Genomic DNA, 15,079 nt, shown 5'->3' with positions numbered 1-15,079 from the left:
TGATCCGTCAGTGGGACTGCCTGAAAAAGAAGTCACACCGTGTCAAAAGATTTCTTTGTCAGGGCAATAGCAAAGCTTCTTCAAACACAGTGCTTGGACCATGCAAAACAGCTGATACATGCCATCACTGTTGTTGCCCTCAGTGAGACAGAGGGTAATGATAGTTCTGGAGTCCCTCTCGAATCAGAGATGTGCAAAAAATATCTAAAAACCCAGATCCCAGAAGACTCCATCAACATTCCAGCTGAAGATCCAAATGAAATGCATCAAGTGGATCCTTTTGTCGAGATCCAGACTGACCTACGCAGCTGGGTATCAAACATATGCGAGGAGAGCAGGTCACTCGCTGCAGCCAATGGGGATAGGGATAACATCCATTTCCTCCCTGATATTGTTCCACACATAATAAGACTAGCAAGTTACTTACCACTTTGGACAGGAGTAATGGTCCCCCTCTTCAAAAGCACCAACCTCACAGCAAGCTCAGCCATTGTTGAAGCAGAATTCAAAAATGTAAAGCATGGCCTTTTTAAACACGAGAACTTACCCATTCGAGTTGATCACTTTATTTCTTGTCATCTTTCCTTTTCTTTCCTTTATTGAAGGAAATATGCGGATTTCTTCTGCAAAAGCGAAAAATGATGAGGAAACATCTGGATTAGCAAAAGTTTCCGAAACAAACTCTGTATCCATGACTACCCACATTGCTGAAGCCAAGAGAAGAATGAATTCTCACCATTCTGTAGAATCCGATGAAACCACAAACATTCCTCCAACAGATGAAGACGTGGTTGAAAACTGGAGGGGACTAATTTTTCCACCCAAAAAAAGGAAGAGGACTTCTTATCTCACTTCCTGCACTGAATGGCTCCATGCGGATCCATCTTTTGGGGCAACAAGAGTGAAAGTGGAACTATTAAAAAATGGAAACCTGCATCAACCGCTTAGATTTGGGAAATCAACAATCTCTGTTCTGAACACGTGCATTTGATGCGTTTTGTCAGTGCTTATGCTGTGCTTTCTGTGACAGCTTAGCATTTCAAAATGTTGTCAGGAACAACAGTGACAACCCCATCTCGCTGCTGGTAAAACCCATTGCTACAGATGGTGTGACCCTAAAGATCTATTCACAGAGGGCAGAGCTGCTAAGTGCAATATTTGAAAAAATCCAGTTGAGGTCTGGTGCCCATCAAATCGATGCCCAGTGCAATTTCTCCACGGTCATTAGAAAAACAATTAGAAATGTATCCAGCGTTTACATCTCAAAACACTGCTCTTCACAGTTATGCCAGCTAAACAAAGGAACAACAAGGGAAGTACCATTTGTTTCTGCTGACATTTCTGTGCTGATGGACTCTGGCATGGCTCAGCTTGACATTTCAGTGGAAAACGGACTCTTCCTTCTGGAGTCTCCCTGCCTTCGTCCACTACCGAAGGAATCAGAATGTCCAGTTGAATTCAAAACAGGAGCCAGCACCTCAGGAAAAATGCTCTGTGTTGGAACTGTTACTCACAGCTACAGCATTGGAGAAATAACATGGATTGACACTGACCTTGCAAACACAACTCAGTTTCCTTTGAGTGAATTTCCCCCCATTGTTGCTCTCCAAGGAAGCTTTCAAGGGAAGCTTGACTAAAGATGGTCTGGGACATTACATTGCATACTGACGAAGAGCTCCATGTGTGTGGGAGCTTTATGATGACCTGGCAAATATAGTGAAGACTGTGTCTGAAAAGAAGACAATACAACCACATGCAGTTATAGACAGGAGACTGAATGCTGTGAATCAACACATTTTGGGGGAAAATTTCTGAGAAGCCCAGATCAAAAGGCAAATACATTTTGCCATGGTTTTATATTCCTGACCAGAAATAGGTTCTATTTTAATGTTCTTTGTTACAAGTTCTTAGATGGTTAAGTATGCCATATTTTACTTGTGGTGATTTATAACATAGAGTTAATTTTCCAAATCAGAAGTGTTTATTCTTCTTTGAAAGTATAATGTAGATTACATTTTCAAACAGTAACTTGGTTATGCGTGATCTCAGATGTCATGGTTACCTCTCTCAATTAATTAGAATAGAAAACCTTTATTGTTCCACAATAGGGAAATTTGAGTGCGTCAGCACCAAACCATAAGACAATGAAAGTATACAGATTCATATTTGCCTAAAAAAGTAGAAAACTTACCCAAACTAAAAGCTATAAGAAACAAAGTGCAAAAAACAATCACAAAAAGGCTGAATAGGATTTACAGTAAAAGAGAGGAAAAATACAATACTGTGCAGTTATTAGTAAGGTATAGGTTATATATATTAAATTAGGCGTGCAGAACAGTCAGGTGACAGTGGTGACAGCATTTATGTAAACCCTTGATCAGATAAAAACTTCAATATTGGAAAGTAGAAAACCTATTGTTTGTTGGAAGCAGTCATGGTTAGCCTATAAAGTCTAACAGCAGCTCTGATCTGCAAAAAAGTACTTTTGTCCACTTAAGGTAAAGCTTCACTTAGGCTAAAGGACCTCTCCATGTCTTTACTAGCTTCATGCATGGGATGGGAAATACTGTCCAACTATGAATATATTGGTCATGTGCCCACCTCATGCCCTGAATAAAGTGCAAAACAATATAACAAGGCATACATTTTACAACATCGGATAAAAACACAATTTAACTTGCATGATGAAAGAAAAACACGAAATTAATAACTGCTTGCTTTGAGGTGATGATGTTCAGCGCAGGCCATAGACGTCATCGATTTAAGTTGTCAGTGATCGCCTGAAAGAAAATTATATAGCTTGTACATAAAAGCGGCACGAACAGCATTAAAAAGGTAGACCACTCCGGTTCAATTTGGAGCAAAATGGTGACCTCTGGATGACCTAAAAAATTATCTTTATTACCTCAGAAACCAGACCTGCACAAACGAAGCACTAACCATTCTGTCTATTTGCTGGAATTTTTCAAGTGGGTGGGGTGTCAGCTTCACGCAGCTATTTTTTTTTGTTGCCCAACTCTCTTCGGCCCAGTTTATGCGCTTGGTCTAGAATACACTACGGTGTAAAAACGCAAATGCGCCTCTTATGGTCACAGAATGTGGTGTAACACTTGCACCAAGAGCCGTTTTGTTCACCAACGAAAAATAGTGGCAAATACACGGATATCTGTCAACAAATTGCTCATGATTACTGACAGGAAAAGTGCGTTCCAAACAGCAAAATCCGCCAGTTTCTACACTAATAGCGGAAGCTTAGTAATGTAGCACTCCTTCAAAGTAAAGTAAAACAACAGATTACATGAACCACTGTTGCATTTGATTGATTAGATTGAAACATCTAACGCCAGGGTTAGCAATATCCTTTTTTAATTTTACCAGAATAAGTTTGGTTTTCAAGTCATACGTTTTAATGGCCTTAAAATAAAATAAAACATGTTGTGAAAAACATTATGGAACTAAATAAGAAAAAAACTGTACGGAATGGGAATAGTTTCTGTTGCCCTTAAATTGCAGTATTATTATTTAAAATAAAAAACGTATTCAAACGCATTGATTCCATTGACAGAAGGCTCAAGCATTTGCCTGGAAGCCATTAGTTTTCTCTTTCAGCCAACTTGATCCAACGCCTCCCTTCAATTTCACCGAAGAAGACTTCCGGTGGCTTGTCATGGCGGTGGCATGGTGAATCTAACAGAAAGGGAAAAATATTCGGCCGCTTTGTCCTTTCCAATACATCCAGGCCAGATTTTGATGTGGAAACAAGGCTGTCCACACCGTCTCTGAACCTCGGATTTCCCAGCAGAGCTGTGCGTGTCCCCGCTGCCGGCCATGGCGGCTCACAAACCAGTGGAATGGGTCCAGGCCGTGATTACTAGATTTGATGAGCAGGTAAAATTAACTAATTGAGGGCTTAGTTGTAGCAGCGTAGAGAACATTTTTAAAATTAGTCCTTTACACAGTTGTGTAAGGCAGATACACATGTGCATTTAGTAAAAGCAACGTAAGGAAACGGTTTTCATGTGAACTACAGAATCGACCTGTGTAAAACACTGGAGATGAAGTCGATGCTGCTAACGTCGTCTCTCCCCGGCTCTTAGTTTTTCCGCAGTTAAGACGTCTTCGGAAGACGCGTCAGAAAGATCTACAGTAAATACATTCTTACGAAATTCCTTAACGTTCATGAGCTGCGTGAAGCTACTCAGCTCATTTTGTTTTATCCCTAATCGGAAGCTAACTTTATCAGGCCTAATGTAGACTGTCGTAAACAAATGCCCTGCTTAAGTTCCTGTTGTGGAGCCTGAGCCAGTTCTGCCTTCAGCTCATATCTGAACATTGAGCTGGTCAAATATGAGCTCAATCCTTCTCGTTGCAAGTGAAACAATAAACCCTTCTCCTTTTTTTTTTTTAACCTCTTCAAATAATGTTTTGTTTTGACGTGTTCACAACGTTCCTTCTGGAGAACAACATTCATTTATTGTAGCAATTGTTGATTATTTTGTCAAAGTTGCAGACATACAGGTCCTTCTCAAAATATTAGCATATTGTGATAAAGTTCATTATTTTCCATAATGTCATGATGAAAATTTAACATTCATATATTTTAGATTCATTGCACACTAACTGAAATATTTCAGGTCTTTTATTGTCTTAATACGGATGATTTTGGCATACGGCTCATGAAAACCCAAAATTCCTATCTCACAAAATTAGCATATTTCATCCGACCAATAATACAAAAAACGTCAACCTTCAAATAATCATGTACAGTTATGCACTCAATACTTGGTCGGGAATTCTTTTGCAGAAATGACTGCTTCAATGCGGCGTGGCATAGAGGCAATCAGCCTGTGGCACTGCTGAGGTCTTATGAAGGCCCAGGATGCTTCGATAGCGGCCTTTAGCTCATCCAGAGTGTTGGGTCTTGAGTCTCTCAACGTTCTCTTCACAATATCCCACAGATTCTCTATGGGGTTCAGGTCAGGAGAGTTGGCAGGCCAATTGAGCACAGTGATACCATGGTCAGTAAACCATTTACCAGTGGTTTTGGCACTGTGAGCAGGTGCCAGGTCGTGTTGAAAAATGAAATCTTCATCTCCATAAAGCTTTTCAGCAGATGGAAGCATGAAGTGCTCCAAAATCTCCTGATAGCTAGCTGCATTGACCCTGCCCTTGATAAAACACAGTGGACCAACACCAGCAGCTGACACGGCACCCCAGACCATCACTGACTGTGGGTACTTGACACTGGACTTCTGGCATTTTGGCATTTCCTTCTCCCCAGTCTTCCTCCAGACTCTGGCACCTTGATTTCCGAATGACATGCAGAATTTGCTTTCATCCGAAAAAAGTACTTTGGACCACTGAGCAACAGTCCAGTGCTGCTTCTCTGTAGCCCAGGTCAGGCGCTTCTGCCGCTGTTTCTGCTTCAAAAGTGGCTTGACCTGGGGAATGCAGCATCTGTAGCTCATTTCCTGCACACGCCTGTGCACGGTGGCTCTGGATGTTTCTTCTCCAGACTCAGTCCACTGCTTCCGCAGGTCCCCCAAGGTCTGGAATCGGCCCTTCTCCACAATCTTCCTCAGGGTCCGGTCACCTCTTCTCGTTGTGCAGCGTTTTCTGCCACACTTTTTCCTTCCCACAGACTTCCCACTGAGGTGCCTTGATACAGCACTCTGGGAACAGCCTATTCGTTCAGAAATGTCTTTCTGTGTCTTACCCTCTTGCTTGAGGGTGTCAATAGTGGCCTTCTGGACAGCACTCAGGTCGGCAGTCTTACCCATGATTGGGGTTTTGAGTGATGAACCAGGCTGGGAGTTTTAAAGGCCTCAGGAATCTTTTGCAGGTGTTTAGAGTTAACTTGTTGATTCAGATGATTAGGTTCATAGCTCGTTTAGAGACCCTTTTAATGATATGCTAATTTTGTGAGATAGGAATTTTGGGTTTTCATGAGCTGTATGCCAAAATCATCCGTATTAAGACAATAAAAGACCTGAAATATTTTAGTTAGTGTGCAATGAATCTAAAATATATGAATGTTAAATTTTAATTATGACATTATGGAAAATAATGAACTTTATCACAATATGCTAATATTTTGAGAAGGACCTGTATAGTACGCTTGACCTTATTTTGCTTTGGCAGATAATGTTTGAAGTGTAAATGTGACTGAAAGATAGTGCTGACATGGTTTTGTTTTAATTACTTGTTAGTGACTTTGTTTTCGAAAGCTTCTAAAAGCTTTTTGAATATAGTGTTAATTTCTAGAGATTATGTCGTGTTACTGAGATTTAACAGCTCAACTCCGATTACTACAATTTAGAGTTGTTGTTACCCCAAGCTCCAACCTTCTTGGTAGTTTATTTTGGTTAATCTTAGTAACATTGTTAGTGAGCTGAACAGTGTTTTTTTTTTTTTTTACTTTTTTGTGAAGTTGGCCAATTTCAGCCAAAATATTAACAATATAACAATTTCATGTAACCTGCCAGTGTTTTCCTATAATACATCCTTTAGTCTTGTATGATTTCTGTGTACGGCATAGCAGGGCTACATCTGTGTAAGAGAGGAATGCATTGTGTTGAAATCCAAAGGGAATTAGTATTTTATTGTTGTTTTTTTGCGGCACTAGTGGCCGTTATTTTGGATTGGGTGGAGAGAGGGTCAAGATGTGCAGCACAGGTCTCCTGTCGGGATTCGAACCTGGGACAGCTGCTTTGAAAACTGAGGCTGTGGTTTTTGGGTCTCATACTCTACTGCAACGCCATGCGCTGCACCCTAGCATTTCATGGTTAGTATTCTGGAAAAACATAATAAAAACCACATTTCAAATACATGTCAATCTGCTGCAGCCATTTAATGATCTCCAAAGCCGAATCAAAATTAACTTTATTGCCCAAGTTTGTGTGCACAAACAAAGAATTTGACTTCAGTTTCCGTTGCTCACATTGTAGATCAATCACAACAACCACAGTGTGTACAAACACCTAAATAAAAAAGGAAAATATGTACAAGTGTCTTGACAGTATGTCCAAGTGTCATGTACATACTGTAGAGGGAAGGTAGATTGTGATGGAGTAGTATGTTTATTTGTTTCCAGCTGTTTCTAGCAGACCACCCTGACTGTAAGGTGTTTATCGTGTTCATCAGAGAGACAGCCTGGATTGTGTTCATTAGTGAAACTGTCTCTGTGGCGGCTTGTTTTTGCCATTAGCAATTTGTAGCGCCGACCTGAAGGTAAAAGTCTAAACAGCCTGTGACCAGGATGTGTGAGGTCCACAGAGATGTTAGCTGCCCTTTTCCTGACCCTAGATCTGTACATGGATATGGTTGATAGAGGGAAGATCAGCCCTGGTGATCCTCTCTGCAGACCTAATCGTTTGTTGCAGTTTGAATCTGTCCTGCTTTGTCGATGGGCCAAACCAGATCAGTTAGCACAAAACAGACTGAATGATGGCAGCGTAGAAGACGATCAGCAGATTTGGTGGAATGTTATATTTCTTGAGTTGCCGTAATCCACAGTAGACAAAGTATATTTAAGGAAGAATGCGGAGGGCAGTGTAGGGAGTGTTCTCTGGAAGTCCACCGTCATCTTTGCTCTCTTTAGCAGGTTTAGCCGGAGGTGATTCTCACACACCAGTGGACCAGCCGATCCACCAGCTATCTGTATGCAGACTCGGCATTGACCTGGATCAGACCAATAACAGTGGTGTCATCTGCAAACTTCAGGAGTTTTACAGAGGGATCTGATGAGATGCAGTCATTTGTGTACAGAGAGTTGAAGTGGTGAGAGAACACACCCCTGGGCGGCGGTGGTGCTGATGGTTGTAAAGAGGATGAAGGTGCTTCCCAGCCTGACTTGCTGCTGCAGAAAAGTCAGGAAGCTGCCGATTCACTTACGGGTGGAGGCCGGAACTGTGAGCTGGGTGAGGTTTTGGTGGAGGATATCTTGGTTGATGATTTTGGAAGGCTGAGTTGAATTCTGGCGTATGTCCCTAGTTGGTTAAGGTGGCACAGGATAAAATGTAGTCCCAAGTCGATTGCATCGTCTGCAGACCTTTGCCTGGTCATCAAACTGCGGGGTTCAGCAGGGGCCCTCTGATGTACTTCAGGTGCTTCAAAATCAGTCGCTCAAAGGATTTTATAACCACAGATGTCAGAGCAACATGCCTGTAGTCATTTAATGATGCGTTTCCTGGGGACCACGTTGATGTTGGATCGTTTTAAGGGGGAGGAAACCTCACACAGCTCCAGAGATTTGTGAAGATTAGCTGAGTGAAGATGGGAAGCAGAACACTAACTAGAAAAATTTGCACTTCCTGCAAAAATGCAGTGTGAATGCTGTAAGCTGAATGTTTTAGCTGCAAGCTGGCAGAAACAAGCTGAACTTGACTAAAGGTAATCTGCTGAAATTTAATGAATTAGAAGAAAACAGAAATGCTAAACTCTTGTTGAAAGTTGGCAGAAAGTGGCTAAGGTTGACAGCAGAACATCAGCTGAAAAACCTTCAAAGCAAAGAAACAGTTAAGTCATCTGATCTGTTTAAGCAGCATGCTAAAATTAGCTAAAATGCTAATGCTTACTACAGCCTATATTCAAAAGTCTATGAAATTGCCCTCTAAAATGATTCACTCTTGTTCAGGTGTTGGAACAGCAGTAGAAGCTGTTTAAGTAGCTGACATCAAATGGTTGCTGTTTTGATGCTCCACTGGGACCTATGAAGATGGTCTTATCATCATAAGTCACAGAGTAGTGGTTTCATTCTGGTTCTGATAAAGATTGGAACTGGTTCTGATGGGAGTTGCTTCCTGATTCTGACAGAGGGTTCCTCCTGGATCTGATGAAGATTTGTACCTGGTTCTGATAGTTTGGACCCGTTTCTGATGGATGCTTGTACATGGTTCTAGTGTAGATTTGTTCAAGGTTCTTATGGAGATTTTTGCCAGGTTCTGGTGGAGTTGGGACCTGGTTTTGATTAAGGTTTCTTCCTGGTTCTGATAGAGTTTGGACCTAGATCTGATAGAGGTTTGTACCTGATTCCGATGAAAATTTTTAGGAGGTTCTTAAACAGATGTTTTTTACTGGTTCTGATGGAGCTTTTTGCCAGGTTCTGATGGAGTTTGAACCTGGTTCTTATAGAGGTTTCTTCCTGGTTCTGATGGAGTTTCGATCTGGTTCTAAAGGAAATATGTATCTGGTTCTAGTGGAAGTCTGTAGCTGGTTCTGGTGGATGTTTCTCCTTGGCTCTGATAGAGTTTGGACCTGGTTCTGATACAGGTTTATACCTGGTTCTGATGGAAGTTTTTTTCTGGTACTGATGGAGCTTTTTGCCAGGTTTTGATGGAATTTGGACCTGTTTCTGATAGAAGGGTTAGGGTTAGGGAGATATGACAGTGTAGAAAAGTGGATAATTTTGAAATTTTAAACAATTTTGGGAAGGACAGATTTGGTACTCCTAAACAAACCTTTTTTATGAAAAAACGATAAAAGCTATCAAAGAAATTCCTTCACTGTGAGCCCCAGGAAGGTCTGAAGATTAATTGGTGCAAAGCTCATGTCTCTAACTTGAACGGTTTACGAGAGACGGCGATTCAAAAACATGTGAGTTTAAGGATTTTTTGTCCTGGTTTTTTTCTGAAATTTCTATAGGTTTTCCATTCAGGTGTGTTGACTTTGCATTGCTTTGGGGCGTGTTTCCGGAAAACTGTTTGTCCTACATCAATGAGGGGGACATTTTCTTAATCGCGAAAGAGCATCCTACGTTTTGATGTATAATTTGTATAGGTAGAGTGAAAACCGAGCGAGTGAAGAGAGTTTGTTCGTTCTTTTTCAGGTTATTCAAAAACCTAGTGTACACTCTAGCGACACGAACATTCCGTCATTGAATTACATTATAAAACTGAAAATCTGAAAAAATTGTAATAGAGTTTGAATCAAAATTGTAGAAAAACTGTAAAAGATATCAAAAGGTTGAATTAAACAATAATAGCAGAAGGCTGTGAAAGCATTTTAAAAGTTGAATGGTGTTTCTGGCTGAAAGTATGCGGAAGTAGTTAAGTGGCAAAAACAGTGAAGTTTTAGCAGAATTTTTGCCATTTTCCATTCATTCCAATGGGAGCAAAAAATTCATAAAAAGCTGAATATTTTAAAAAGTATAAAAGATATAAATACCAAAAGATATAGCCGGAATGTCCTGAAAGGGCTGAATATTGTGAAATTTGAACGGTTAAAATAGCACAAAGTATGCAGAAGGAGTAGCAAATCAAAAAGAGTACGGAAGCAACCAGAATAAGAAAAATAATAATTAGAAAAATTTGCATTTCCTGCAAAAATGCAGTGTGAATGCTGTAAGCTGAATTCTTTAGCTGAAAGCTGGCAGAAACGAGCTGAAATTGACTGCAGAAAATCTGCTAAAATTTAATGAATTAGAAGAAAACAGAAATGCTAAACTCATGTTAAAAGTTGGCAGAAAGTTGCTAAGGTTGAAAGCAGAATGTCAGCTGAAATCTGATAAATTAGTACAAATAGCAAAGAAAAACTGTCATCTTATCTGTTTAATCAGGAAGACTATCAGGTATAAAACACCGTAACAAGGTGAAGTTACCTCAAAACTACTTGAAATAGTTGTTGAAATACAAGAACTGACAAAAACGTTAAAAAAACTGCCCAAGAGCTGCCCATAGATGAGCTGAAAAAGCATAGACTGAAGCAAAAATATACCCTAAGAAGTTGAAGTCAGTGCTAAAATATATAAAAAATGGCAGAAAATTCAGAAAAAGAATGAACTAACAACAAATACGTTGAAGATACACAAAAACAAACAGGAAATTGCCTAAAAAGGCAAATGTGTTCTTCAGCTAAGAGCGAAGAGATGAGAAAGAGAAGCTAAATTGCTAACATTAGCATATTGGCTATCACTAGCATGAAGGCTGAAATAAATTTACCCCATCTACTATTCAAAAGCAATGTATAAGCAAAAATTAGCTAAAATGGTAATGCTAACTACAGCCTATATTGAAAAGTCTATGAAATTGCCCTTTAAAATTATTCACTCTTGTTCAGGTGTTAGAACAGCAGTAGAACCTGTTTAAGAAGCTGGCATCAAATGGTCGCTGTTTTGATGCTCCACTGGCACCTATGAAGATGGTATTATCATTATAAGTCTAGTGTATATTTGTTCAAGGTTCTTATGGAGATTTTTGCCAAGTACTGGTGGAGTTGGGACCTGATTTTGATTAAGGTTTCTGCCTGGTTCTGATAGAGTTGGGACCTTGATCTGATAGAGGTTTATACCTGATTCTGATGAAAATTTGTAGAAGGTTCTGAAAAAGATTTTTTCCTGTTTGAATTTAGCTTTTTGCCAGGTTCTGATGGAGTTTTGACCTGGTTCTTATAGACGTTTCTTCCTGGTTCTGATAGAGTTTGGATCTGGCTCTGATGGAGATCTGTATCTGGGTCTGGTGGAAGTCTGTACCTGGTTATGATGGATGCTTCTCCTTGGCTCTGATAGAGTTTGGACCTGGTTCTAATAGTGGGTGACTAACTGATCCTGATGGGGAATTCCTCCTGGTTCTGATGGAGTTTGGGGCTGGTTCTGATGTAAATTTCCTCTTGGTTCTGATGGAATTTGGGTCCGGTTCTGATGGAGATTTTCTCAAGGTTGTGATGGATTTTTGAACTGGTTCTGATAGAGGTTTCTTTCTGGTTCAGATTGAGTTTGGACCTGGTTCTAATAGTGGGTGACTAACTGATCCTGATGGAGAATTCCTCCTGGTTCTGATTGAGTTTGGGTCAGGTTCTGATGAATGTTAGACCATGGTTCTGATAGAAGGGACCTCCTGATTCTGAAGGAGACTTGGACCTGGCTCTGGTGAAGTTTTCTTCCTGGTTCTGATAGGTTTGACCTGGTTCTGATAGAAGGTTCCTCCTAGTTCTGAAGGTGATTTGGACCTGCTTCTGGTGGAGGGTTCCTAACTGATTCTGATGGAGTTTGGGTCCAGTTCCGGTGGAGATTTGTTCCAGGTTCTGATGCTTCTTGGAACTGGTTCTGATAGAGGTTTCTTTCGGGATCTGACTGAGTTTGGACCTGGTTCTAATAGTGGGTGACTAACTGATCCTGATGGAGAATTCCTCCTGGTTCTGATGGAATTTGGGTCCGGTTCTGATGGAGATTTTCTCCAGGTTGTGATGGATTTTTGAACTGGTTCTGATAGAGGTTTCTTTCTGGTTCTGATTGAGTTCTGACCTGGTTCTGATAGTGGGTGACTAACTGGTCCTGATAGAAAATTCCTCCTGGTTCTGATGGAGTTTGGGTCTGGCTCTGATGGAGTTTGGGTCCGGTTCTGATGGAGATTTGTTCCAGCTTCTGATGGAGTTTGGATCTGGTTCTGATAGAAGGGTCCTCCTGGTTCTGAAGGAGATTTGGACCTGGTTCAGATGGAGGTTTGTATATGGTTCCGATGAAGATTTCTACCAGGTTCTGAAAGAGAAATATTCCTGGTTCAAATAGATGTTTCTTCCTGGTTCTAATAGAGTTTCCATCTGGTTCTGATAGAGTTTGGACATGGTTCTGATGGGTGTTTGTATATGGTTCTGATGGAGATTTATACAAGTTTCTGATGGAGATTTGCTCCTGGTTCTGATTGAGTTTGGGTCTGATTCTAATATAGATTTCCTCTTCGTTCTAATGGAGTTTGGTTCTGGTTCTGATAGAGGTTTCTTCCTGGTTCTGACAGAGTTTGGACCTGGTTCTGGTGGAAGGTTCCTAACTGGTTCTGATGGAGATTTCTTCTTGGTTCTGATGGAGTTTGGGTCTGGTTCTTATAGAAATTCGTTCTAGGTTCTGATGTGCTAACAGGCTATATGCCAAAGTCTATGAAATTGCCTTTTAAATTTAATCACTGTTGTCTAGTTGTTGGAACATCAGTACATGATGTTGTTTAAGTGCCACACACAAAATGGCCGCCATGTAGTCGCCTCCAATGAAGATGGTCAAAGGGTTAGGAATCAGATCAGATTTAGGCCATTGAAATGAATGAAAATGAATGAAAGTCAATGGAAAGTCCTCACAAAGATAGTATTCCATGAATGTGTGTGTTTGTTTCTGAGTGTGTGTACCCACTGGCAAAGGATTTGTGGTAGGGTCAGGTTTAGGCCATAGAAATTAAGACAATGAAGGGAAGTCAATGGAAAGTCCTCACAAAGATAGTAATCCATGAATGTGTGTGTGGGTGTTTGATTGTGTGTGTGTGTCCGAGTGTGAGACACAGAGAGAATAGATGCAGAAACAAAGACAGAATCACATCCAGACATATACAGTGAAAGATACACAGTTATAAATAGAACAGTGAGGAATGAATCAGCCAATCAGCAAAGAGTATCAGTGTAACTTGACACCTGCAGCATTTCTAATGCAGCACCTCACTATCATCTCCTCCTTCCCTGGGCTTTTAATATGGAGGCGCATGCTCCCGAACTACCGCCCATAAGTCGGAAACCGTAAGGGCTATCGACGTCATTCTTGGACCGTTTTTCTCAGAACGGACAGGGGAACCAGAATATTAACACTTTTCCGCTGAAAATATAATATTAAAGGGACAACACTAGGTGAAAAGAAAGGGAAAAATGGAGAAAAACACAAAAATGCCTGAACATGCTTTCGAACAACGTCTAATAACGTGGGAACTATAAGGGCTATCGATTTTATTCATGCACCGAATGAATCAGCAGGCCTTGCTGAACAATCATACCGATCGGTATCAGCAGGGATCGGTGATCAGTGAACAATCCTGGAGAGTTTCGTGTGTCTACATAAATCTGTGTAGGAGATGTGACTGTGTAGAAAAGTGGATAATTTAGAAATGTTTCAATTTTAAGACATTTTTGGGAAGGACTGATTTGGTACTCCTAAACAAACCTATTTTATGACAAGACGATAAAAGATATCAAACAAATTCCTTCACTGTGAGCGCCAGCAAGGTCTGAAGATGAATTGGTGCAAAGCTCATGTCTCTAACTTGAACGGTTTACGAGAGACGGCGATTCGAAAATGTGTGAGTTTAAGGATTTTTTGGTCTGATTTTTTCTGAAATTCCTATAGGTTTTCCATTGAGGGTGTGTTGACTTTGCGTTGTAAAATGTAACATTCATGTATTTTAGATTCATTGCACACTAACTGAAATATTTCAAGTCTTTTATTGTCTTAATACGGATGATTGTGGCATACAGCTCATGAAAACCCAAAATTCCTATCTCACAAAATTAGCATATTTCATCCGACCAAAAAAAGAAAAGTGTTTTTAATACAAAAAACGTCAACCTTCAAATAATCATGTACAGTTATGCACTCAATACTTGGTCGGGAATCCTTTGGCAGAAATGACTGCTTCAATGCGGCGTGGCATGGAGGCAATCAGCCTGTGGCACTGCTGAGGTCTTATGGAGGCCCAGGATGCTTCGATAGCGGCCTTTAGCTCATCCAGAGTGTTGGGTCTTGAGTCTCTCAACGTTCTCTTCACAATATCCCACAGATTCTCTATGGGGTTCAGGTCAGGAGAGTTGGCAGGCCAATTGAGCACAGTGATACCATGGTCAGTAAACCATTTACCAGTGGTTTTGGCACTGTGAGCAGGTGCCAGGTCGTGCTGAAAAATGAAATCTTCATCTCCATAAAGCTTTTCAGCAGATGGAAGCATGAAGTGCTCCAAAATCTCCTGATAGCTTGCTGCATTGACCCTGCCCTTGATAAAACACAGTGGACCAACACCAGCAGCTGACACGGCACCCCAGACCATCACTGACTGTGGGTACTTGACACTGGACTTCTGGCATTTTGGCATTTCCTTCTCCCCAGTCTTCCTCCAGACTCTGGCACCTTTATTTCCGAATGACATGCAGAATTTGCTTTCATCCGAAAAAAGTACTTTGGACCACTGAGCAACAGTCCAGTGCTGCTTCTCTGTAGCCCAGGTCAGGCGCTTCTGCTGCTGTTTCTGGTTCAAAAGTGGCTTGACCTGGGGAATGCGGCACCTGTAGCCCATTTCCTGCACACGCCTGTGCACGGTGGCTCTGGATGTTTCTACTCCAG

General features: G+C 40.9%; 1 protein-coding gene across 1 annotated transcript in view; it reads left to right on the top strand.

Annotated features, from left to right (window-relative positions):
- The first annotated feature begins 1,326 nt into the window (after nt 1–1,326).
- Nucleotides 1,327–15,079, top strand: part of nf1a (neurofibromin 1a) — a 309,684-nt gene continuing 295,931 nt past the window's right edge. Inside the window, exon 1 of the mRNA XM_047391263.1 lies at nt 1,327–3,888. Within this exon, the coding sequence (XP_047247219.1) occupies nt 3,829–3,888 (60 nt within the window). The 5' untranslated portion in view covers nt 1,327–3,828. The remainder of the gene's footprint in view (nt 3,889–15,079) is intronic.

This window comes from Girardinichthys multiradiatus, chromosome 18 (assembly GCF_021462225.1).
Source record: "Girardinichthys multiradiatus isolate DD_20200921_A chromosome 18, DD_fGirMul_XY1, whole genome shotgun sequence".
Lineage (NCBI taxonomy): Eukaryota > Metazoa > Chordata > Actinopteri > Cyprinodontiformes > Goodeidae > Girardinichthys > Girardinichthys multiradiatus.
Note: the sequence above shows the minus strand (reverse complement) of the source record. Positions and strands in the feature narration are given on the sequence as shown.